Here is a 27,320-nt window from a genome sequence, read left to right as displayed (position 1 = left end):
TTAACATTTATGCAGTGCAAACTGTTTGATAACTTTATACAATTTCTGTATATTTCCTACCTTTTAGACAAATATTAAAAATATACTGTCTTTGTTGTTTCTACATTAATTTGGAGATTAAATGTGAAATTATGACATTATAAAATATATAAAAAACAAGTTTTTTGATCGTGAGTAATCACATAATTTTCTTTGTTTCTAACCAAGGAACCCCCCCCCCCCCCCCCCCCCCCCCCCCGTTCAGATCTCCCGTATTTCAGTACCCAAATGTTGACAGGTATGGTGTACATGTATGCATATTTATTGAATTTATTTTTTAGAACATGCACGATTGTTTTTCCAAGCGCGCCTGCCACGACGAGATGAAAATCTCAACTTTTCAGAATGCCGCAAGCGCAGCACAACAACATGGAAAGCTCGGCCGAACAGCTCATCATAGCTGTACAGAGCGGGTTTTTATTTCTCATCTCCATAAATATATCTAGTAGTAAAGCTAATCCAAGGGCTAGAAATTAATTAATCCTTTGCTGATAGTTCCTCGTCATCATGGAGAGCGCAGTTCATGTTTGCATAGCAACGACAGACGCCACGGGAGAGCAATCGCTTGTGGAAAGGAGGAGAAAGCGGTGCGGCCGCGCGGGCTTTCCACACGTTTTTAGACGCGATATGTGAACGCCGCCTAATTCAGGTTTTGTTTAAAGGATTAGTTCACTTAAAAAAAAAAAAAAAGTGCTGATCATTTACTCACCCCGATGTCATCCAAGATATCCATGTCCTTCTTTCTTCAGTCGAAAATAAATTAAGGTTTTTGAGAAAAACATTCCAGGATTTTTCTAAATCAACCATCTATCCCAATGTTCAAAGAAGGTTCAAATGTCCGTCTCAATGCAGCTTCAAAGTCTCTACATGATCCCAGTCGAGAAATAAGGTTCTTATCCAGCGAAACGATCGGTCATTTACTAAAAAATAAATATATATATATACTTAACCACAAATGCCTATCTTGTATTATCTCTGAGATGCGCTACGTATTACATCACGTTGGAAAGGCTTCATAGTAAAAGAGTTCAGGTAGACCGGCCTGCCTGCAGTCCAGACCTAGTCTCCTATTTAAAATGTGTGGTGCATTATGAAGCAAAAAATACAACAACAGAGACAACAGGCTGTTGAGTACGGAGTACTCAGACTGAGTACTTATGGTAATTTATTAATAAGAAAAAAACGTTAACTTCAACAAATAGTTTCAGTTCCAAAACACGTACGGAGTGTTGTTAGAAGAAAAGGTGGTGTATCATACTGAACGAATTTTACAAAAAAACAAGAAAGTTTATCACTTTGAACATTGAAAAAAAAAAAAAAAACACTGTGGGACTAATAAAGGATTATTATCTTATTACTTTCGCGCCTTCTAAGTAAAAGAGCCAATCTCTGATTGGTAAAGTCATTGAGTCACTGCATTGATCTGTTAGAAGCTCCGGTTCCTATAGGAACCTGAGACTCGCTCTTAGGACAGCACATGCACATTCTGTGCGCTCGTCTAGCCTGAAAGTAAGGCTTTAGTGGGACTCTGAATGGGCCAAATGGAATGGATTTGAGCAGCAGCATGTAAATCAACGCTGTAGCTAAAACGCGGAATGGAGTTTTGTTTATTAGGCCATTCCTCAAGTGGAATGGATTTGACTGATGGCGCTCTGAAAAGGGAACAGACATATGCGCTGAATTAGAGACGGTAATGCCTAATTCACTACACAACTTTAAATGTCGGCAGATTGCTGTGCTGTTTAGACTACATGACTTGCTCTGGAGTCTTGAAGTCGTTGTGGTGTTCAACATGATCTGCAAAAGGGGGTTACGCACTACACAAGCTGTCAAACAACTCAACGGCTCTACCCGGTCCCCCAACCATGTTTTGTCACGAAAACACACGCGAGAAGTGGAATGGGAAATGACGCGAAATATGAGTTGTCTATTCGAAAATGGACGCCGGGACAAAATTGGCTTGTAAAAAAAAAAAAAGAAGTTATTTGCACAATGATCTGTTTAGAACCCCCGACAAAAGAAAAAAAAGAAAATGGGTGAAAGGATGGATAAGCACACGCGGGCAGGGATTGTCTGTCAGAGAGAGTGTGAGGTGAGTAAAACATGTTTATAATGAAAAATCAGCTGGCTGCTCGTGTTGTGGTTTGGCAACGATGGTTTCAAATACAAAAGGCTTGTGTAATGTGATAACAAGCTTGGCTGTTGTTTATCGCGACATGTGACACCAAAGGCTATCGAGTCGGCCGACAGCTCCAGATATTTAGCATGCTAGATATTTGTCTGGCGTCGGCGAGGTGTCAGCGAGCGTTTTTGATGCGTCGTTTAGCATTTCACACATAAAGATTGGCGAGCCCGGATCACCCGCAGATTTGCACGCGAACATTACAGAGAAATATAGGCCTAATGTAGCTTTCAGTAGTGAAGCGGTTTTATTTATTGAAGTCACAGTCAGAGGTTATAAAACCAGTTCCTGAATGTTTCGGTGTTCGCACAATTCTTTTTTCTTTACAAAGATAAATATAAAGTTCCCACCTCAATAAAAAGCTGTGAGCGAGCGCACACAGCACGTCTGCCTCATAATACAACATTAAAAAATATATATATCTTTGTGAATAAACGTGTCGTCCTCGCCTTGTAGTGGCTTAAATTCAAAGGTGAATCGGATATGTGTGTTTAGACGGAGCTCGGATGTCCAGATATCGGATTTGTATCTGATTTAAATCCACATTTGGAAGTGGCTGAGATCCGATAAGAAAAAATCTAATATCGTGCGGATTTTTGTGTTTAGTGTGCAACAAATTCCGATCTGTGTCAGATGTGAGTCAAATATAGATTTTTTTGTGCCAGTGTAAACGATATTAATGAATGACTGAGATTTTTGATGATGCAAAAGAGCGCTCAGGCTGTGAGAGATGAACATGAAAGGCTGAGCTGCGGCATCTCAGTAAAATAATAATGCAGTTATAAGGTGTGTATAATTTAAACTACATTATTAAATAAGTGCAGAAACAGCAGCTGCTGCACAGTCTTCTCTTCTTCTGTCTTCCCTCTTTTTATTAAAAGCTGCACTGAAGGGTTGCCAGATATCACAAAAAAACTAAACAAGCCCCATAAAAACACAATATAATAAACTGACAAAACTGAACCAGAGGAACAAATATGAACAATATAACTAGTATTAACAATATCCTAAACAATTAAATGCAGGAAATGTAATTTATTATGAATAAAAATGTAGATATAAAAATATACTTGTGAGATTCAAAAAGATTAATAAAGTAATAAATAAATAAAATAATAATTCAACAAAACTTAAATTGAAGTTGAATCAGCAAACACCTACGAGTTGTATTTATTATCAATCGAGGCGCAGGTTCTCTTATATATAAGAAGGATCGAGGGCTTCAAAGACAATAAATTAAATACAATTCCAAAAGATTCCCACTCCTAGTGAACACAATCTCTTCTGTCTCTTTCCTTCTTTCTTTCTTGTTCTTTCTCTTATTTCATAAACACAGTTTACATCCATTTCAAGAATACAATCCATTTAATTTCATAGAAATTTGGGATTTCATTTGTTCACTTTCTTTAAACGCATTTCTTCATTTTCTTTCAGCAATCTCAATGTGTTAGTTTGTATACAAATAGTTAAAACAAGTGATTTGTGGTTACACAGATTAATGACTTAAACTGCCAATCTTGTTACCATGCTGATAAATAGTGTACACTTTAAATCAGCGCAGGGCTCCAAGACTAACTTTTCCACTGGTTGCACTGGTGCTACCAACTTTCTCAGTTGGTCGCAATCTTTTTTTTGTTTTGTTGCTACCACATAGAACTAGTCAGTGCATGCCGATGACTAGTTGTCTTAATCAGCATAACCTAGTTTTGCCCTGATGTTAAAGACTGACGGTGACACGAAACCTCATGTTGGAATAATGTTTTAGTTTTTTAACTACCAAATGAAAACCATAAAAAAATAAAGTGCGCGTTTCATCTTCAGTGCACCATGCGAGTGTACATGACTGATAATAGGGACTTTAAGCAGCAGCTGCTGATACAACGGCAACGGCGTTCTGTTGCGCACATGCTAATTTCGGCCGTTTCCCAACTACATAATTACTAAAGCTGCAGACGCATGCAAGTATTCACACTGGAAGCGTTTGTACAGCGTCACAGCAGCGGCTCCAAAGCTATATATATAAGTGAGCATTTTTACTATACAGTATTTGTTTTTATAAACTTGATAGTCTTGAAAGAGGTGTAACATTCGCATGTAAATGGTGAACAACAAACACAACCAAGAAAACTGCTCAGATCATGTCGTTTCAGTCATACTTCGGTCTGTTTACAAGACAGTAAACTCGGGTTTGATTTAGGTAGAGCTAAAGCCTATATAGGCTACCTGTCTGTGTATTACATATTAACTATAAGAAAGATTATACTATCATATTTTTTGGCTAATTTACTTTAGTTTTTTTATAATACACCATACTTTCACCCACACTGACATATTAAAAACAAGATTAAATGGGTAAATCTTCTATAAATATTTTTAATTCTTCATTTTATTTTATGACATACTCCAGTTCTTGTTAAAACACATTAGACAAGCTTATTCTGTGCATTTTGAGCACTTTTTGTGGGAAATCATATTGTAGCGCACAGACTCTTTATAATTGTTGTGAAATTGTCGTTTTATTTTGCACCGGCAGTTATAGGGTTAATGTGGTGAGTTTGGAAAAGGCAGGGTAGAGAGAAAGTTGTTCTTGTGTTCCGAATAAAAGTTCAGGAATGAAGCCTGTCTTGTCTGTCGTTCTTCAGACGTTACAATACTTTTTTTGTCCATCAAAAGTGTGCTTTCACTTTAATTGAGCGTGAGCAGTGCAGCAAAAATAGCCTCTGTGCTTCACTGGACCCGCTTCACTGCTGCTGGCATGGCGCTCCTGCTCACGGTGTGAATGAAATAATTGGTTAATTGGTTAATCATTGGTAGTTTACTATACTTAGGTTAATAATATCCAGAGCAATTAATAACCAGTAATGGCCCATTAAAATTATCACTGGTCGATTAATTTGATCAGCCGTAAAACAGTGATTCAATTGCCTACAAAAACCTCAGTGTGGCGAGCAGGACGAGGCCGATGGCCGTGAGAGAATGGCGCGAGGCTGTTGGCGTGATTACTAATGAGCGACACCTGCGCAACGCACCGGTCTCGTATCTCTCACGGAGGAGCGGAAGCATAAAAGGAGGAACGACGACAGTGGAGATCAAGAGAGGCCAGGCCTGAGTTTTATTTGATGTTTTGTTTTATCATGTGTGGTGTCTTTACTTTCGTTTTTGTATTTGTTAATTTATTTTATTAAAATCTGATGATTGTTCAACCGGGTTCTCTCCTCCTTCTTCCCATAACATATAGACGACCTATACTAGACTAGAAACTACCTATACATAAAAGTTATGATATTTGTGGTTTTAAACCAAAAATGTTATATAAAGTTCTGTATAAACAGGAACTATGCTATTTTCTATCTCAGTTTCTCCACACACATTTATAATTTATTCTCCATCTTCGTTCTAAACTTAGATGTCTACAGTGTCTTTATGTACAAGGTGCGCAACTTCATTAAAACAATATTTAAATTCTATAACCTTAGATCTATTGCTTATTTCACATATTCTTGAACCTCATTGGTTCTTGTCGAAGCTTAAACGTGCTGCGTAACAAGAATGAACCTCATTGGTTCTTGCAGAAGCTCAAATGTTCTACGTAACACACGAGAATGAACCTCACTGGTTCTTGCCAAAGCTCAAATGTGCTGCGTAACACAAGAAAAACCCTCATTGGTTCTCACACATCAAGCAAACATTTTTGAGCTTCCGTTTAGCATAACTGATGTGTGTGTTGATGAATGTTTATATGTGAATAAAAGAGTAAATTAAATCGGTTAATCATATAAAGCGATCATGTCTCTTCAGAAAATTTGGATTAACTAAAACTAAACAGTTTCACAATCTCTTTATGAACTTTTTGAAGCGTTGAAGTGGTAGCACTGTCACTGGAGGAACAGAAATCTCTCAGATTGTATAAAAAAATTCTTCATTTCTGCTCTGAAAATGAATGAAAGTCGTACGGGTTTGAAACGATATGAGGGTGAGTAAATAATGACAGTATTTTCATTTTTTGGTAAACTAACCCTTTAAAAAAACAAAACCAATCACACTAGACAGGATTATTTTTATATTACTTAACATACTTGAGTTTGTCCAGATGGTGGAGAGTATCAGAGAGCAGCTTCAGTCCTGATTCTCCTGGGTAATTGTAGCTCAGATCCAGCTCTCTCAGGTGTGAAGGGTTTAAACTCAGAGCTGATGCCAGAGCAGCACAACCTTCTTCTGTCACCAAACACTGAGATAATCTACAACAACAGTAAGTGACCATGTTAGTGTGCTTCATCTACTGGTGACCTCTGGTGATTACTGGTGATTGATTTCAATGAAATCACAGTGTTGTAAAATGTGCAAATTATCAGCTACAAATTATCTTAAGGATCTAATTGTAAGTTATCATTTCAAAATAAAAAAACACTATTTTTACATATAAAATCTAAAAGAATTAACCCTCTGGGGTCGACAGACATACCGGTGCCTTTTGGTGGATTTTTTCACATAGGAGCAAACGACTTTAAATACTAGCGTATATACCCAAATATAAGACGACCCTGAATTAAAGACAACACCCCCCATTTTCCAGACTTATTTTTGGGACAAAAATAGATTTTGAATTTGAAAATTGCACTGATTATTCATTCTCTCTCTTCCAGCACACGCGCGCACCTTTCTCTCTCTCTCTCTCTCTCTCGCTCTGAAATCAAATACACATAAGATAAAAACAATATCTGTGCTGTGATTTTGGCTATACTTGCATCTAAAATTAGAGAAGCAACATAATATCTGTGTTTAACTGAATTAAAACGCTGCTCCTCTCTGCCGCGTGACTCGCGTGCACCTCTCTCTCGCTCGCTCGCTCTGCGTCTCGAGGAGCAGCGTTTTAATTCAGTTAAACACAGATATTATGTTGCTTCTCTAATTTTAGATGCAAGTATAGCCAAAATCACAGAACAGATATTGTTTTTATCTTATGTGTATTTGATTTCATCAGACGACGGCTCGATTATCAGGATTTGTGTGCAGATTAACATATTGGAAGGGAAAGCTGGTTCTGTCTTAATGGGTCTTGTTTCAGTCACTATTTCATATTAATTCCGTTGTTCTTTCTCCCTTTCCCCCCGTGATTTTGTCTATATCGCGAATATAAGACGACCGCCCATTTTTCAGTCTATTTTTAGGACAAAAACCCGTCTTATATTCGGGTATATACGGTAATTTATTTAGTTTATGGTAATATTTCATTTGTGTCCATTTGCAATCAAAATCAAAAAACACACAAGATGTTTTCTGCCATCTCTGTGAACTTTTTTCTGCAGTGCGTCACAAAAATTAAACAAAACTCAGCAAATATTTGTCACATAAACATGAGCAATATATCTATAGATACATAGGATAAATTATGAATTCAAAACAAAAACTAATATATCTGTATGAGAGAGAGAGAGATGTACCCGTCTCTTGTGTCAGCTTCCTGCTAATGTGAACATGCCTAAGCTATTCTTATGGTAATGATCTGAGGCAATTCATACAAAGAGTCAACACCCACATCAACTCAAATGCATGAAGTTTTATCAGAATGATCAGATTCATTTATTTTAATTTTGGGATGCAGTGAGAAATAATCCTTGAATAAGAATAATTTCAGAATAAGTTTGCCACGATATGTCCTTATGTGGTTATTTTTCACAGACCCTCAAGTACCTCAGTATGTTGAGTTGACAGTTTAGATGACTCTTCAGTCCAGCACAGAGCAGCTTCACTCCTGAATCCTGCAGACCATTGTTACTCAGGTCCAGCTCTCTCAAGGAGGAGTTTGATGACTGTAGAACTGAAGACATAATTTCACAGCACTGATCGGTGAGCTTACAGTGTGCCAACCTAAACAGGGGAGAAATGATAAACAAATCATTACAAAAACAATATTATTAATTATTAATCAAATTAAGAAATAAACAATCGTTGAACAACAATTTCAATCCCCAATACTTTCAGTCCCCACTACTTTTTTTTTCTTGGTTCTGTTTCACACATACATAGAAATACATAAGCAGTGAACCCGTGTAAATACGTCAGTTGGTAGTAACAAGGTTTCAGCAACAGTAGATTCACATGTCCACATTAGAAAATTTGGGATGCGTTGAGAAATAATTAGAAGAATTGAGAAATTGAGAAAAGAATTTATCTCAGAAAAAGAGCAAAACTATGGTTTTGGTTTTATTTTGAGGGACTTAATACATCCAAGGATATAATTTATGATGAGCAAGTTATTTATTTTTACATTAGAAAACATGCAATTTTTTTTTACATAAACATGCACTATAAAAAAATATATGTGCAGTTGTTGCTTTAAGGAAGTATTTATAACTGATTCTACCTGTAAATTCAAATTTTGTTGCTGTAACCTAATTCAATCAGGTTTATTTAACATAAAACAAGGGAATGTTTTTTTTGTACTTAACTGAGTTACAATGACCCAATATACAATTTCCAATAAAGCTCTAGATGGGCACATTCGACACATGCGCACTATGACTGCATCAGACCTTATAGAGGGCAGTCATTATAGCAAAGAGTATAGAAGTAACAAGAGGCGAAACTCCGTTGCAGTTTTGACAACAATCGCTAGATGTCGCTGCGGTCGCGCAGTCCATTTTGGACTGAACCAAACGGCTTTACCGTTAGAACAACTATACAACTATATACAACTATAACTGTACATATGTCTGGAAATTATTTTCTGGAAATTATTGGAACCTAAGAAAACAGTGTTCTGCCATCAACTGCAACAACTACCAGTGTACAACCAATAACTTAGCATTTCATAGATTCCCCAAAGATACAGAGAGGTAAAGTAGAAAAGGGTTTTATTAACGTTAAAGTGAGCTAACGTCAATGATCACAGGTGCTGTAACTATCCCATAACGTTAACCAGTAACCAGTAAACCCAGTAACAGTTTGCTAACGTTATGTATTTGGTCAATATTGAGTCAAGACTCGAAATGGGCTTTTTAAATCGCATATTTTCAGAGTATGAACACTTAACCTGGCAAATGACCGCTTTATTAATTCATTGTTATCACTAAATCCAAACAGAATGCGTTAACGTTAGACCTATGGTTGGTCTTGTTTTAAAGAAGACATTATTAGTTAAGCCAGATTATTGTTGAAGTGAAATCAATTATGAAAATGAAACAGAGTTTATTAAAATGTACAAATGTAAAAATATAGCCTAATATTATTACATAAAAAAGCCTTGGTGGTGGCGGAAGTGGCAAGAGCTGAGTATGAACGCCTTAACATCAAAGCGGTGTCCCAGGGCCGGCAAGGACGTTGGACGGCATGGGAAGGTCTCACTGACAGGTCCATGTCATGGTCCGACCTATGGAAGATCCCCCAAGCTAGGCTCAGCTTCCTGATCAGAGCAACCTATGACACCTTGCCTTGTCCCCGAAACCTCCACCAATGGTTTGGTGCCGAAGAGACCTGTTCCCTTTGTAATACCAGCAACACTGCACGACAGCATTGTCCCAAGGCCGCTACAGGTGGCGACATGACCAAGTACTGAAGAAGCTGGCAGAGGTGTTAGAGTCATGCAGAAAGGAGGCGAACAGCAGACCTTCCGCTCGAGGACGACATTCCATCCAATTCGCGAGGGCTGGAGAGAGTGTCAGACCCTCCCGCCAGAGAGATATAGCAAGGCTCCTTTCACCGGGAAATCAGTGGACCATGAGGGTCGACTTGGGAAAGCAGCTCCAGTTCCCCAGGGAGATAGTGGAAACATCCCTGCGGCCAGACCTCGTCATGTGGTCAGAGGCGTGCAAGACCGTCCTCCTTGTGGAACTCACTGTACCATGGGAGGGAGGTGTGGAGGCTGCGTATGAGCGGAAGCGAGCCAAGTACTCAGATCTGGCGGCAGAGAGCAGGGAGGCGGGCTGGAAAGCCGTTATCTGCCCTGTGGAAGTGGGGTGTAGGGGCTTTGTAGGTTCCTCATCCGCTCGCCTACTCCGCGACATGGGATGCACAGGAGCGAGGCATCGGAAAGCCATGAAAGAGTTGGCAGAGGAGGCAGAGAAAGGCAGCTTCTGGCTGTGGCTAAGGAGGAAGGAGAAGAGTTGGGGGGCAAACACCTAGGGCATCAGCAGGGGGTGGCAGGGAGAGATCCCTGCCATCGCTCCGCCACCACGAGGCGTACTGGGGTTAAAGGAGCGAAACGTCGATGAGTGGTGGTCCCCAGCTGATGACCCGTTCAGGCCCACGGAAGTGATCAGTGAGGTGTCACGGCACACCAGTTCAAAAGGCACTGGAGGAGGTGCGTCAGGCAGTGATGTCCAGCAGGAAAACCATCACCTGTATTTTGATTTGCATAATATTATATTTGATATAAAATATATATATTACAAAATATATTCACTCTATAACTGCAAGAAAATGAAAAGCAAAAAATCTGAACAAGTTGTGTTCCAAATTTAGGTTGATATCTCAAAAAATTAGCTTTCAGCAAGATTTTATTTTGGCAAAGTAGGCCTACCAAACTTTTTTACTAGATGGACAGCCAAGCTTCCTTACTGACCATATAAGGGCACCTCTATTTTCATATATGTTGTGAATGATGAACCATGTATTTCCATAACTTTCATACAATTTATGAAGTAGACATCCTATTCAGAGGTAGTATGGGTGGTTTGGCAGTATTTGAATTGAATTCAACCTCTAATAAACACAGAAAAAGAGCACATATATGTGCGTTATAGCTCGCAGCCGCATCACAAATCGAGAATCCATAATATTTTTCTTTATGTCTACAGTAAAAAAAAATTCAGACCTCTTTTTCTAATAAAATTGAATTGGTGTTATCTTTCGCTCCCTCACCCGGGAGAGTTTAGCTAATTTGCGGGAACTTCCGGGAGACTTGGGATGTCTGCTATAGAGATATTAAAAACTAGAAACTACTATTTAGTTCCCTTAACCGCTTTTGAATTGGAACCGGTATCGACAGCTGTGTTGCGTTCAGTCCAAAATGGCGAAGCTGCAGCTCTGCGCATGGGTGCGTTTGTTGCAATGGAACGTTCTATTGAGTTTCGCCTCTTGGTACTTCTATACTCTTTGATTATAGTCATGACTTGTTTCTGCTACAGAAAATCTGCTCTGAATGACAAAGGAGAAAAGGTTTGTGCTTGCCTTCTTGTAATCGGCAGATTTTGCTTCAATGAGAAATTGTGATTTGGGGTTATTATACACATAATGTTGCATCAAAGTGAAAATGACAATTGACATTATACAACAAACCTTACCTCAAAAAAATAGTTTTGCCTCTTGTTCAGTTTAATTAAAATGAGCTAAAGTAATACAATTTAACTTAAAGCATCGTAAGCCTAAATAGATTGTAGAGCCATTGCCGCCATTTTGGAAAAATATTCACGTCCCTTATTTATTTACATTTTGTCATGTTGCAACCTTATGCTACCTGTAGTGTTTTATGTCATTTTTTTGGCATCAATCTACACTATATAATGCCAAAGCAAAAAAAAAAAAAAAATGATTTGTGATAATGAAATATTTACTTTGCTTAAGTACACAGACCCTTAAATCAGCACCTGATCTGGTGCAGATTACAGTTAAAAGTCTTTTTGGGTATGATGCCACAAGATTTGCATATCTGGATTTGTGAATTTTCTCCCATTATTCTTTGCAGGTCCTCTCATGCTCTGTGAGGTTGGATGGGGACCGTCTCAGGCCACAGACAAGGGACACCCTGGACAGATGGCCAGTCCACCACAGGGCTCACAAACATACACATATATTCACACCTGTGGACAATTTACTGTCTCCAATTCACTTATTGGATTGTGGGGAGTGCAAGGAGGACACCCACACCACCACAGAGAGAAAATGCAAACTCAACACAGAAAGGCATTTAATTACACATGCATAATGGAATTTGGAGTTTAGATTGATGTGAAAAAATAAAGCATTTCAGAATAAGTTTGTCACTATATGTCCTTGTGTGGTTATCTTTCACAGAACCTTAAGTACCTCAGCATGTTGAGTTGACAGTTTAGACAAACAAAACAAACAAGATGTTTTCTGCCATCTCTGTGAACTTTTTTCTGCAGTGCGTCACAAAAATTAAACAAAACTCAGCAAATATTTGTCACATAAACATGAGCAATATATCTATAGATACATAGGATAAATTATGAATTCAAAACAAAAACTAATATAATCTGTATGAGAGAGAGAGAGATGTACCCGTCTCTTATGTCAGCTTCCTGCTAATGTGAACATGCCTACGCTATTCTTATGGTAATGATCTGAGGCAATTCATACAAAGAGTCAACACCCACATCAACTCAAATGCATGAAGTTTTATCAGAATGATCAGATTCATTTATTTTAATTTTGGGATGCAGTGAGAAATAATCCTTAAATAAGAATAATTTCAGAATAAGTTTGCCACGATATGTCCTTATGTGGTTATTTTTCACAGACCCTCAAGTACCTCAGTATGTTGAGTTGACAGTTTAGATGACTCTTCAGTCCAGCACAGAGCAGCTTCACTCCTGAATCCTGCAGGCCATTGTTACTCAGGTCCAGCTCTCTCAGGGAGGAGTTTGATGACTGTAGTACTGAAGACACAATTTCACAGCACTGATCGGTGAGCTTACAGTGTGCCAACCTAAACGGGAGAAATAAGAAACAAATCATTACAAAAACAATATTATTATTACAGACTGGTGTTTTAGGGCACTGTATGCATTGTCTCATCTTTTTGAGAAAGGGTCTGCAAAGAACATGAATGTAAAGGCCCTATATTTCAAGGGAAATCGGCCTCACCAAAAAACGATTTGACCCTCTGGGGTCGGCAATCACGCCGGCGCGATTTGCGCAATTCTTTTCACATAGCAGCTAAATAGACTTAAAATACTCAATTTATGGTAATACAGACTTAATAAATATGAAAAAAGAATCTGTGAGATGTCTACTTTTGTATGTGTCCACTTACAATCAAAACAAGACGTTGTGCTTTTGTAAAATAAAGAAAATAAACAGGGTGTGCTTTCTGCCTCTCAGTCTCGTGAACTTTTTTTTCTTGAGCACGTCTCTAAACAAACAAAACTCAGCGAATACTTGTCACACATTTATGAGCTATATATCTTTATAAAAATTTAAGTGTGTAGTTTTAACTTATCTGATTCAAAACGAAAAAAAAATATTCTGTTTAAGTAATTTGTATAAAACCAACAAGATATCCAGTTTCTCAAACGCTTGCTCATTAGTCACAATATGATCACACCCACACGCGCAAAAGATATTGACATGCAAATCGTCCACGCGTCACGCTAACTAGCTCATTACCTCAAAAACAAAGCACCAAACTTCATCAGTCCTCTGCTGTTCGTTCGAGTTTGGAAGACACGCTAGCTGTGAGCTTATTGGATTTACATCAGAAGAAGTAGTACTGGTAGCTTTGGCACTGTGTGCAAGGTGCCAAGTCCTGTTGGAAAATGAAATCTGCCTGAAGTCTGAAGTGACATCATACCAGTGACATCATACCAATTATGAAATCTGGAATTGGGTTTCAGCTGTTGGGAGTTTAGAAACTGATGAGCATATCTGTTGGTTTCATTTGTAATGAGGTTCCAGAAGTCATTAGTCAGAAAAAGGGACAGAAAGTCTAAGGGTGCAGCACTGGTGAAATCTTTCTCTCCTAGATAACCAACAGGCTCATCAAAGTGTTTGATCCAGTCCTGATACACTTCTTCATTTCTCAAAAAAAACCAGCCACTATTGTCATCACTATTTCCATCCCTATTTAGACCCAGATCACCCCTGCTGCCTCTACCACATCTCCCAGCTCTCCCACGCACAGCACGGCCACGTCTACCTCGGCCACTCCCACCTCGAGCCGCTCTGACTGGATCCAAAGAGCTATCGCTACTTCCAGCCCTATTTCTTCTACCCCTGCTGCCTTTACCTCTAGAAACAACTCTCCTATGTACACTAATACCACGTCCACCCCTGCCACTCCCATCCCCGTTGGGCAAATGGTCAAATTGATCTGTTTGTGCTTCGTGAACACTCGCGCCTTGCGCGGCGGCACCATTGCGCGGCAAAGTTGTACCGGGAGAAGCGCGAGCTGCACCATTGCGCGGCAAAGATGTACCGGGAGAAGCGCGAGCTGCACCATTGCGCGGCAAAGATGTACCGGGAGAAGCGCGAGCTGCACCACTGCGCGGCAAAGATGTACCGGGAGAAGCGCGAGCTGCACCATTTCGCGGCAAAGATGTACCGGGAGAAGCGCGATCGTCATTTTCAAAAGGCAAATATTCCCCTTCAGAGTCAGAATCGGCGAATAACATTTGCAACACATCCTCACGATACAAGTTTTTATTAGCCATTTGATGATTTTCTCTCACAAATCTCACAATTTACTCAGACGCTCTGAACTGAACTGCTTCCGCATCAATGACACGAGCGCTCACTTGCTCTGCTGTTTTCTCCAATACTTTGAATAGGAACATGACGTCATTTTGGTCTTGAATAAAAGTATTACATGTCTGCCATCTAGTGGTAGGGAATACAAATGAGATATTACACCATATTAGGATCTACAGCCTGTTTTATTAAGTATGACGTCTTGTCGCAATTTTGCGACTTTGGCGCTTAGAGGGTTAAATCCAGAGTCAACGCAGCCGTCAGGACATTTTCAGAGCACTATGCTTCCTTCATTTTCCAGCAGGATTTGCACCTGCCAAAAGAACCAAAACCTGGTTCAATGACCATGGTATTACTGTGTAATTACTGTGTGATTTCATGTAATATTCCAATTTTCTGGGATTTTGATTTTGTGGGTTTCATAAGCTGTAAGCCATAATCATCAAAATTATAACAAATAAAGGCTTGAAATAACTCACTTTGCATGTAATGAGACTATATAATATATTAGTTTCACCTGTTAAGTTGAATTCTTGAAATAAATAAACTTTTTGATGATATTCTAATTATATGATCAGCACCTGTATATCTTATGTATCATAACCTGTGAAGTTCTTTCGGTGTGTTTGAACATTTACAGCGTTTCCCACACATAGACTAATTTGTGGCGGTGCGCCACAGAATCAACACCGGCCACTACGTATTGCGTTTTGTTATTCTTTTTTTTTTTACGCTATTTAAAACACTGACATGTGTGGGGAGTAGCAGCATTTCACCCGTGCTCCAACAGTTTTCATTTTAAAGTTTATTTTTTGGCCCATCAACGACTTGATTGTCCAATTAATCAGTCAGCTTACTACTTTGAAACTTTCTGGGCGAAAATGGCTTCGAAATCTAGACGAAACGCCAAGAAAGACGAAGTTTAGAAAGACGAAACATAGGCTAGCGGGAACTTAGCAGATATTGCTACTCTGACGACGCTGCTGGAAGAACACAGGGTGGCATTGTCTTCGGAATTTAAATCAGCATTCTCCACCTTGGAATCGAGACTGGACATTTTACATACAACTGTAAACGACCATGAACAGAGACTTTGTTCACTTGAAGCAAACGCGGACACGAGCGGCCTGAGTGTCGGAACCCTAGAGTCGAAGTTTGCGGCTTTAACTGACGAACACGCTAAACTTAAAGCCAAGGTTATGGATCTAGAAGGGAGGAGCTGCAGAAATAACGTACAAATCTTTGGCTTACCTGAGACGATAGAGGGCCCTCGTCCGACCACTTTCTTTTCGGAGCTCTTAGTGGAAATTTTTGGTGCAAGCCTGTTTACCTCTCCTCCTGATTTGGATCATGCCCATCGCGCCCTCACAGTGCAACCAAAGTCAGGGGAGAGACCTAGGTCTGTGATAATTAGTTTCCACAAGTTCCAGATCAAGGATTTGGTGAGACGTGAAGCCCGCAAACTAAGGAAAGCTTCAATATCGCGGTAATCCGGTCTTCATCAATGAGGACTACAGTCCCGAAGTTTTGGAGATGCGTGCCGAATACCGAACGGTGATGAAGGAGCTGTACCAGCTTGGTCTGAGACCATCTCTTCATTACCCATCTAAACTTTTCATCACGGCATCGGATGGTAAGAAGAGGCGGTTGTCGTCAGCTCATGAGGCTGGTGAGTTTATCAAAACCCACCGGCGTGAGTCGACAGAAGCTACGTGAGCGGTTTACTTTTTTCTTTTTCTTCTCCTTTTCGGACTAATGCTACTTGTGTCTATTCACACGATGCTGTGTTTCGGATTTCATTAAAACATTTTCATTTATATTATCTAGTATACAATATCTGGACACCGGAGTTCGTAGCTATTTATGTTATACAAGATACGTAGTTTTCGCTCTTTTCACTCATCTTGCTCCTGGATGGTCATCATAAGGCTGACAAGACCGTTGTAGCGACAATGACAATGACATCCGGTCAGCTGCTTTTCGATCAGTGAATCCCAATCAACAAACACAGGCTCTGTTGTCCCAGGACGTTGTTGAATGAACATGATTTAATCGTATCACCCATTATGCATCTAATCAAGATTTGAATATTTTATTTGAACACAATATTGATTTGTAAATTGCACATGATTTTAATATGTCAATGCAACTTATTTGCAACTAATTGAATCAAAATGTTTGTATTGTGTTAGACTAATCAAATGTATTCTCATTCACTCAAAGCACAGGAAAGCAGAATCACCAAAGGAGAAAATCTAATTTTCAAGTCACCATTATGGAGATCAGTGTGTGTTTTAGTTGGGCTCTTCGCCCTTAAATTATTAACTTTAAGTTTTGTTTGGCTGCTGTACATGAGTTATAACAGCCAGATGAACAAATAGGAACGGTGATCTGATGGTGTTGGTTGTGTATTAACATAACCATTATTTCACAATCATTTAACCTGAATCACTGAACTCATATAGAGTCCAATTTATGAGTTAGGTTTATTTTATTAATTTTAGCTGCATAATATGTTTAGCCTTTTCAATGAAATTCAAATGATCAAACTGTCGTGTATTGATGGTGTGCTAAGCTAACATGCTAGCTAGCTCTCTAGGTGCACCTGCCATCTAGCTGTTATTTTTTATGAATTTTTCTAAATAGGAATGCTTACTGAAATGCAGTGTTAATTTTGACAGCAAATTTTGATTTAGTTTTAGTCATAGTCTTTTGACTAAAATGCCATTTTAGTTTGTCACATTTTAGTCATCTGAATTGTTTTAGTTTTAGTCTAGTTTTAGTCGACGAAATACAATACGATTTTATTCGACTAAAATCGAATGGGTTTAGTTAAATTGTAATGCATTAATTTAGAATTTCTCTAAAATTCCTCTAAAAGACACAGATTTAGCACTGTGACATAAAATAATATCTTAAAATTAAATAAAAGTACTTCTCCTAAAGTAGAACAGTCTTTGTTTTCTTCAGTGAATGACTATGCAGTCTTTAACTTATACATCATTCTTTATTCTTTCAAGCAGATATATTTATGTTTAAATTAAATATAATTAATCCTTATTAAAGCTCAACTCTTTTTATTTTGTTGTTCGATCAATATTAAGTGTACAGACGGCATTAGGTTTATTACGCACTGTCACTTTAAAACCGAGTGTGCAGAACCAATTGCACTGCTGATGATGCACGTCCGATATTCTTCTCACAACTGTACGTTCTGTAAAGACATAACCGACTGTACGTGAATACTCTCCAAAACGGACATAAAAGTTGTGTGTATTTGTCCATTCAGACGCGAAAGAGAGCTCAATTCAGTCCTTGCGCGCAGCGCGCTGTATAGCTGTCTATGTGCAGGGCTGCACGCTTCGCGTCGTGTGTGTGTGTTCACACAGAAAAACATACAGAATAAAGCTCTCTTTCGCGTCGTCACTCTTATTCAGATCTATCCATATGTCTGCTCTTCTCTTTCTCCCAGACGTTTACATTTTTTAACGATTTATGAGAAATGCATCAAGCGCATGCCAACTCGTGGGTCGCCGGTAGATCAGCACGGTCACAATTCAAATGTGCGCATCTACCACAAACGCAAATCAGTTCTGACTGGATCTCTTCCCCAATCGTCCCTCCCTAACATTTCCGTCTAGTTTTTATTCGTTGACGAAAATGTCAATACATTTTCGTCATAGTTGTCGTCATTTAAAACTGGTTTTTATATAGTTATCGTCTCGTTTTCGTCTGTGAAAAAATGTCATTGACGAAAATAATGACGAAAGTTATTCGTCAACGAAATTAACACTGCGGAAATGTTTCTTTATTTAAGAAAGACATTTGATACAGTTTCAAATGTGAAGTGAGAACTATGAAAGAAATTAGGGGTTGAAACAGCGTGAATAGCCAGTCGTTAGCCATTATAATGCAGACAAAAGAAAAGCATATTTAGGGCCATAACCAGGCACCGTAAAAGACGGAACTTCCCTCTCCTCTCCTCTTCCGATCTTCGTCATGTGAAAAGTCTATGGTCCTGAACTCCTTTGGAGTTGCCTCCGTCTTCTGTTATTTTCTTTATCTTAGTTTTTGTTTTCATTTTCAAATTCTCCTTCACCTAAGAGTGAAACGAACTTAGCCTGAATTATCCCCTCTGCAATTTCATTTTCAAGAGGCCTTCAAATCTCCCGCAACCAGAGCGCTCTGGAAACACGAGAGAGCACGTCAACGAGAACGCGCTCTGCTCCGAGGACACACGAGAACGCGCGCCCCTGGTCTCAGACACACACACAAACGAACTATGCAAGTATAACTCCAACGAGTTTGTAATGTTTTAAGGTTTGATTCATTGTTGGCTCTCAAAGGTCTGTGATTTTGCTATTCTATGATCATTCGTGATCTATTATTTCCTCTCTCTCTCTCTCTCTCTCTCTCTCTCTCTCTCTCTCACCCACAAAACTCCGCGCGCGACTTGTGCACCCTGCTCCGAGTCGATTTAAGTCACTCTTCTTCTCTCTCACTCTCTCCCTCTCTCCAAATCTCCCTCTCTCATCTGTTATCCATTTTGTTTTGTATTGTTTAACTGTAAGTTATGTACATAGACATATAATCAGTGTATATTGTGTAGTCCGTATATTCTGTAGTTTTGCATTTATTAAAACCTATATCCATGACTGTTTCTGTTTGAAAATTCGTAAATACAAAGTCAATGAGATTAGCGATCCAAGAGCTACCAGCTCTTATTATTTACTACATTGAGTCGTTTAATTTTATAAACACAGGAAAATTAATGTTCACGGCCAGAAAGTTAATATTTCTTGGAGTTTATAAGAAGGGATAACTTTATTGAGAAATTGATAGGTTAATCTTATGGTCGTTTGCTGGACAAACCCATATTTGATAATTACATTAATTTCCCTTAAGGATTATCTCATAATCGATCTGAAATAAGATTATTGATATATGAATGAGGAATTATAAGACGTTGTGATTGATTATTCATATATTCATATAATCTATCTATTTTCAATTTCGATAATTGAATGTAACTGTAATATGCAATATATTAATCATATTCATGATTAGTTATTAAAATTCCCTATAGATCATTTGAGCTAATGTTCATGGTATGACCCAATGCCGTTACACCGTAATTTTTGTACATCTGCTGCCCAGGAGAACTTTTATGCAGACTGTCATATACAGCGTTGCTGTGTGTTACTGGTAGTCTGAATTTGATCAGTTTTTGTTCTTTATTCATGGCCTAAAATACATATTTTGTGGAGCCGGGGTCCTTTGTGCAATTTGATAGTAATATTTGTCATTTTGAGAAATTGCATTGAGAGGTTGATGTTTAGCAGGTTCTCTGCGTGGTTCTGGGTTGATATGTTAGGAGTGGGATTTAGGATCTTGGAATGGGTCTTTGTTTCTTTTTCCTTTTTGAACGCTATGGCTTTCCAATTTGCTTTATTGTGTTTTATTTTATTTTCCTTGAAGTGTTTCTTTATTTTTCTTTCTTTTTTGCGTTTTGCTCAGATTTGAAGCTGTCATGTGGCCGATTGATAATGGCTAAGACTAAAGAGAGTTCCAGTATTCGTTTCTTATCATGGAATGTTAAAGGGGTGAACAATAATATTAAAATTAGCCACATTATGTTTTAGGGGGGATGTGTTCTTTCTTCAAGAAACCCATCTTAAGACAAGTGATATTCAATTCATTTGGGAAACGTCTAAGGCATATTTAAGAGGTATGATAATTTCTTATTTTTCTGGTAACAACAAGGCTGACAAGCTTAAATTAGATACAACCCTTAAGGACCTACAAAGTTTAGATCATCAGTATGCTGTTGATCCAAATAAATATCTGTATAAAGAACGCCTTCGTTTACAAACGGAATTTAATCATTTGACCACGAATATGGCTGAAGTGCAGTTGCTTACATCTAAGCAATGTTTTTTTGAACTAGGTGATAAGGCAGGTAAATTATTAGCTCATCAAGCCAGAGCATCAGCTGATTAATGGAATAAGGTCACCACAAGGAGAAGTATTTCATGATCCACATAAAAATTAATAAGATTTTCCTAGAGTTTTACTCAAGCCTTTATACTTCTGAGCTTTCCTTAGGCTCTGACTGTGGGGAATGGCCCTTGGATAAGATCACTTTTCCCAACATTGATAGTAACATGGCTAAGACCCTTGGTGACCCAATATCAGTTTCTGAGGTAGTGGAAGCTATCAAACTTTTGCAGAACGGCAAGTCACCAGGCCCTGACGGGTTTACTACTGTAACGATTACCAGTTGGAGTGCCCTCTAGAGCCACAATAGACTGATCACTTCCTCACAAACTACATTTCCCACACTCACTGCCCGGACTCATCAGCACTCATCATCTCATTCACCTGGGACTGATTACACAAACACCTGCAGCTCATCCACACTCACCCATATAAACCCTGTTCACTCTCGTTCATTGCGAAGTATTGCATTGCCCCAGCTTTTAATTCCAAGCGGTTATCTATATGTTTGCTGTTCTGTTCCTGACCTTGGACTGTTTATACCGACCTCTGATTGTTCTCCGCCTGCCTTGACCCGGATTGCCTATTGGACCTAGCCTTTTGCTGCCTGCCTCGACTTCTGCCTGTGACCCCGATCTGCCCTGTGTTCTCTCCGTTGTTCTCTCTGCTACTATTTGACCCTGCCTGTTGACCATTCTAATAAAAGCTGCAAATGGATCCCTCTGAGTTCGCTACTTCATTACAACTACGGAGTTTAATAAAGCATTTTCTACATCCCTAGCACCTGCATTACAGAATATGTTTAACCCTCTGGGGACCAAGGTGTTTTTGGGGCCCTTGGGATGTTTTGAAATGCCCTGACATTTGTGCTTTTTTCAGTTATTTATAAACATGTTAATGGCAAAGGTGTAAATTCACTCTATATAGCACAAACAGGGCTACCATAATATGTGAGCAACATGTATGTACATGTTTGTATTTTTAAGAGAATAATGTTTATGCGTGGTTATTGAAAAAAATAAAAATGAAAGTTGCTGAAATAGACCACAAAACACATACTAAATATGTGTTCCGGAGACTTTTGACTAATGGATGCTGTCGCTTCGAGTTCTGGCTTCAAAATGATGTGAAAAACATCCTGCCTAATCGTTCACATAAAACAATACATTGATTTAAACTTTGTAAGACCGTTTTTTTGTAAGACCGAGGATTATGGGTGTGGTGATGGCCCATCAATATTAATGAGATTCAGACCCAGGGTGTGACAGACACTCCCCCAATGGCCCATCATGAGGCAAGCCTAAACAAAGAGCTTTGAATCTTTTTTGTTTTTCAATCTGTTTTATTGTAATTCCTCTATGTGGAGGAACTAAATAGATTCATCAAAAGAGCTAGTAAATTCAATTTAAGAGGAACTGAAGTCTTTCAGAAACCCGAGTTTAGAATAAAATTAAAGGAAAGATGTGTCTCAATACACGGTGTCAGTCTGTGGAACAATCTAAATAGTGAAATTTAAACTTCAACATCGTTTTTTGTTGAAGAGTGTAAAAGCATTACTAATAGAAAAATATAATACATCAATTTAGCAGGAAATGTGATATTTGATTTATGTCTTTGTATATGTGTTGCAAAGTAGATGTGTGTTGTAAGCGCACCTCTTTGGAATTGTAATTTAACTTATGTTGATAAGGGGCAGATATTATAATTTTATCTTCTTTCTGCTCCTTTTCATTTCTTTTTCAAAAGAATGAAATAAAAATATAAATGAAAATGAAAAATGAAAAAATGAACTAATTGTTCAACTGAAGACACAAGTGAACATTACAATGCCTGGCATTTGGTGTGTCCTTCTTTTTACCAAGCTGTCCTTTGCAAAGCACACAAATCTTGCGACCAACTGCAATGGAAACAGTTTTTGCGCATTTACAGTCACCTGACTTAGAAGACGCGGTGTGTTTGGGATCCGTGTACGGAAATAATAATAATTATTATTATTTTATTATAACATTTATTAGGCTACATATTTAGAGACGCTTTTATCCAAAAAAAGAACAAAGCAATTCGTCAAATGTCATTCATAATACGGGTTAGACTGCATGGCACGGAGCCGCGGACGAGAACACTTGCATTTTCCTATCAACAGTGAAACAACTTAAAATAGCCTACTCTTATCATTTCTGGTCATACAGAAAATAATAATACATTATTCGCAACTACTTTTGTGTAAACTCACAATAACAAGAAAGCGTTGTGCTTTTGTAAAATAAAATAAAACAATCAGGCGCGCTTTCATGATCTCCATGAACTGGAGCGCGAGAACAGAAACAAAATATAGCCTATGTAGGCTAAAGCTTGAAATGTCCACTTTAAAACAAACAAATTCGAATCAAAAGCTAATACATTCTGATTATGAAATGCGTATGAAAGGAGCATTTCTCTCTAAAAGCGCATCTGCTTAACAGCGGAGATGGAGATGTTGTTAGCCACTTAGAAAACAATAGTTTATTAATAATATTAATGGCTCTTCTCATTCAGCACTGCGGGAAAAATATCAATTCCAGGTTCTAATTTGGCCTTAGAAAACCAGTAAAATCGACATGTTTTCCATATTAATTTGTGAAAATATCTGTAAAATATCTGTAATAATATTGGGTAAAATATGTAGCCTACTTACTCTTTCTGATTTCTGACAGTGTTGCTAAGCGCACTCCGAGTTGCAGGCGGAGGTAGTGATGAAGCTCCATTCCTTTTAAAAAAGTTGAAGAATATTGTGTCGTGCCATCTTCCCAACGCGCAGGTGACTGAATGATGAAACTTAAAGCATTTGCTTGGGGGCGTTTACCTGTTTTGCATAGATGGCTTAACACATTATCTTGTGAATAGCGCGCTCCGTCAGTAGGCGTGAACGAATTAAAGTCAATGAGCTCGTAATGAGCTCGACTGGAATCGCTCTCTTTTCATACAGATTACAGAAGCTGAGAATATTTGTTTTATATATAAATTACTTCATTTGAAAGATGCGATCTCAAGCTTTATGCCCGTGGGTATGTTTGCCTGTTTGACTGAATTTTCGCGGAGTTACAGATCATTTTCGAACGCGTTTCAAATTGGAGTTCATTGACAGAGAGAGTGCAGAACGCGCATCATGTTAATTTTTCTTTATTTGGCAAAAAGCAAAACACTTTATTTTTATTGTGAGTATACAGAAAAAAAATTGAAACTGAACAGGATCGATTGATGTATAACACGAAAATGAAAGATCAAAATTAACAGAGCATTTTGAGTTTATTTTGCATTGCTAAAAAAAAACACGAGCAAAACGCGCGGGCGCGTTCTTGGTCCCCAGAGGGTTAACGAGTATTTTTTTCTAAGGGCTATCTGCCTCCCACCCTGTCGTTAGCGTCAATCACTTTGATTGCCAAAAAAGACAAAGACCCCTTGCTGTGTAGCAGCTATAGACCCATTTCACTTTTGAATGTGGACTATAAAATCTTAACTAAGTCTTTCCCCAAATAATTTCGGATGACCAAACAGGTTTTATGATTGGAAGACATTATTTCTTTAATACAAGGAAACTTTTCAATATCCTCAATATGCCTAGTTCAGATGTAGATGCGGGAAAGGCGTTTGATAGAGTCGAGTGGGGATATCTATTTCGTATAATGGAAAGCTTTGGCTTTGATGATCGTTTTATTTCCTGGATCAAACTATTGTATGTCTCCACACAGGCTTCTATTTTAACTAATAGTGTGGTTTCATCACCTTTTTTGCTTCAGAGGGGCACTAGGCAGGGCTGCCCTTTGTCGCCTTTGCTTTTTGCCATTGCCATTGAGCCCTTAGCCACCTGGCTTCGTGAGGATGTAAATTTTAAAGGTATAAACCGGCTAGGTAGAGAGTATAAATTATCCCTATATGCAGACGGTATCCCTAATTTTGTCCCCTTACTTAAAAAGGTTGAGTCTGACATGGATCGTTGGGCTAACCTCCCTCTTTCTCTTGCTGGGCGTATAAGCCTAATCAAGATGACTGTTCTACCCAAGTTTTTGTATTTATTCCAACATATCCCAGTTTTTCTAAAGAAAAAGTGTTTTATGGATTTGGACAAACGAATAATTTCCTTTTTATGGGGAAATGGACCAGCTCGACTTAAAAAGTCAGTTTTAGAGCTCCCTAAAAAACAAGGGAGGTTTTGCACTCCCAATCTTTTTGCACTATTATTGGGCCTGCAATATCCAGAAAACTGTATACTGGAGGAACAATCTGAATTCTGAACCCCCTTGCTTGGTCTACCTGAAACAGTCCTCAGCACGCCCCTCCCTGCACTCAGTTATATGCTCTCAACTACCCTTGCCTACTAACATTAGTTCAAATTTAGTGGTATCTCACTCAGTTAAGATATGGAATCACTTTAGAAAACAGACTGGGTTGCACAGGTCTTCCACACTCTCTCCGACAATTAAAAACCACAGTTTTGCACCCTCTAATATGGATGAGGCGTTTCGAATATGGTTTGATAAAGGCATAAGGACCATTGATGATCTCTATAAGTGTGGAGTTTTCTCATCCTTTAATAACCTTTCCAAAAGATTTGACTTACCTAATTCCCACTTATTTCGTTTCTTTCAAGTCAGGCATTTTGTGCAAAAACTATTCCCTCACTTTCCGAATCGCCCCCCTGAATCGCCATTGGATGACTTCTTAAAGCTTGAACCACATTCAAAACACTGTATTTCTGTCATTTATAATCTGATTCACAATATTAATCCAGCCTCTACAAGTAGGGTCAGAGAGGCATGGGAGGGAGACTTGGGATTTGAAATCTCTGATGAACATTGGGAGCGTATTCTTGCTCTCGTACACACATCATCTATAAGTACAAGACATGGCCTGATACAATGTAAGATTCTACATAGGGTTTACTATACGAATGCTAAACTTGCTAAAATATACCCCTCTGTCACTGATGCATGTAATAGGTGCAAGCAATCACCAGCAGATCTCATTCATATGTTATGGGGATGCCCTAAATTATACGATTACTGGACTAAAATATTCAAAATTCTGAGGGAAGCCTTTGCCATAGATCTTGACATAAATCCACTTCTGGCCATCTTTGGGATGACCGTTGAAGCTAACCTTTCAGTAACGGTTCAAAAGGCTCTAGCCTTTACTACTTTGCTAGCGAGACGTCTCATACTTCTGAAATGGAAACATGCCTCACCTCCTTCTGTTGATGCATGGCTGAAAGAAGTGTTCACTTGCATTAAACTGGAAAAAATCTGAATGTCACAGACTGGATCTTTAAGGATCTTTGATAAACTGTGGCCCCCCTTTTTAGACTATCTACTAGCTAATTCTCAAGACACTTAACCCTCTGGGGTCTGATGGGTTTTTGGGGCCCTTGAGATGTTTTGACATGCCCTGACATTTGTGCTTATTTCAGCTACTTACAACATACCTTTGGCCAACTCATAATTCTGCTGTATTCAGCACAAACTCTGCTAAAATAATATGTGAGCAAAATAGAAGTTACATGTTTGCATTTTATAGAAAAAAAATATTATACATGGTTAGTAAGTTTTGGGGAAAAAATTGTCACTGCAATGAGCCCATATAACTCATACTGAATAGTTTGGCACAAGACTTTTGAGTTACCATTCTTGTAAGCTAGAATGTTTACTACAAAATTATGTGAAAATCATTCTGATCACTCTTTCACAAAACAACAATATAACGATTTTAACTTTGTAAGTCAGTTTTTGTGCCAGTACTGCTGTATGTGTAGGGGTGTTGATGGCCATGAATATGAATGAGGGGAGACAATAGACACTCCCCCAATGGCTAATGCCCCCATCACGGTGCTGTGAGGCAGAGAGGAGAATCTGAGAATGAGTGGAGATTCAAAGGTTTTGTTTTTCAATCTGTTTTTATTGTAATTCCTCTATGTGGAGGAACTAAATGTTGTGCCTCACAAGACCACAGTGCTACCGTACATATATAAACATATAGTACCAGTCAAACGTTTTGACACATTACCATTTTTAATATTTTTGGAAGAAGGCTGCATTTATTTGATAAAAAAATACAGAAACAACAGTAATATTGTGAAATATTATTACAATTTAAAATAATGATTTTCTATTTTAATACACTTTAAAATATAATTTAACGTTTAACGTCTCATCCGAAGGACGGAATACTTGATACTTGTTTCAGGATTCACTGATTAAAAAGAAAAGCATTTATTCAAAATAGAAATCTTTCCTAACAATATAACTTAACACATCCTTTCAAAAAAATAAAGGTAGTGTAGCCTATACTGTTACAAATAGACTCATGGGAGAATGTGAGACAACAGAGCTCAGTTGCGGTCCAGTTTCCCGTGCGGGCAGGAACCGCGCAGTCTGTGGAACCATGTCAACATAAGTCTCGGTTTTCCATGACAGGGTGGACCTTGGACCTGTTGCTTGCCTGCTTGTTTGCCTTGGCTCTCTTCGGGACAGGTGCTTGGACATGTTCATTGTCACATCTGTTGATAACACAATCAAAGAAACTGTATTATTATCATTATCAATCACTAATGGCCATGGGTTAAAAAAAAGACAACCGTTTTTGTAATTTCACACAAGAATAGGTAGGCCCTACTTGTATATTATGACGATGTAAACGCAATTAC

General features: G+C 38.5%; 1 protein-coding gene across 4 annotated transcripts in view; it reads right to left on the bottom strand.

Annotated features, from left to right (window-relative positions):
- LOC307003532 (NACHT, LRR and PYD domains-containing protein 3-like) overlaps window positions 1–27,320 on the bottom strand; it is a 64,795-nt gene that overhangs the window by 22,680 nt on the left and 14,795 nt on the right. For 3 of the 4 annotated variants that reach the window (XM_079622098.1, XM_079622099.1, XM_079622100.1), the window contains 3 exons: window positions 12,711–12,887; window positions 7,913–8,089; window positions 6,298–6,459 (listed from right to left, as the gene is read on the bottom strand). In XM_079622098.1, coding sequence (XP_079478224.1) covers window positions 6,298–6,459; window positions 7,913–8,089; window positions 12,711–12,887 — 516 coding nt within the window. The remainder of the gene's footprint in view (window positions 1–6,297; window positions 6,460–7,912; window positions 8,090–12,710; window positions 12,888–27,320) is intronic. The other variant, XM_079622101.1, reaches the window with a different exon arrangement.

This window comes from Phoxinus phoxinus, assembly GCF_949152265.1.
Source record: "Phoxinus phoxinus genome assembly, chromosome: 1".
Lineage (NCBI taxonomy): Eukaryota > Metazoa > Chordata > Actinopteri > Cypriniformes > Leuciscidae > Phoxinus > Phoxinus phoxinus.
The sequence above is the reverse complement of the archived record's forward strand: the minus strand, read 5'-3'. Positions and strand labels throughout refer to the sequence as shown.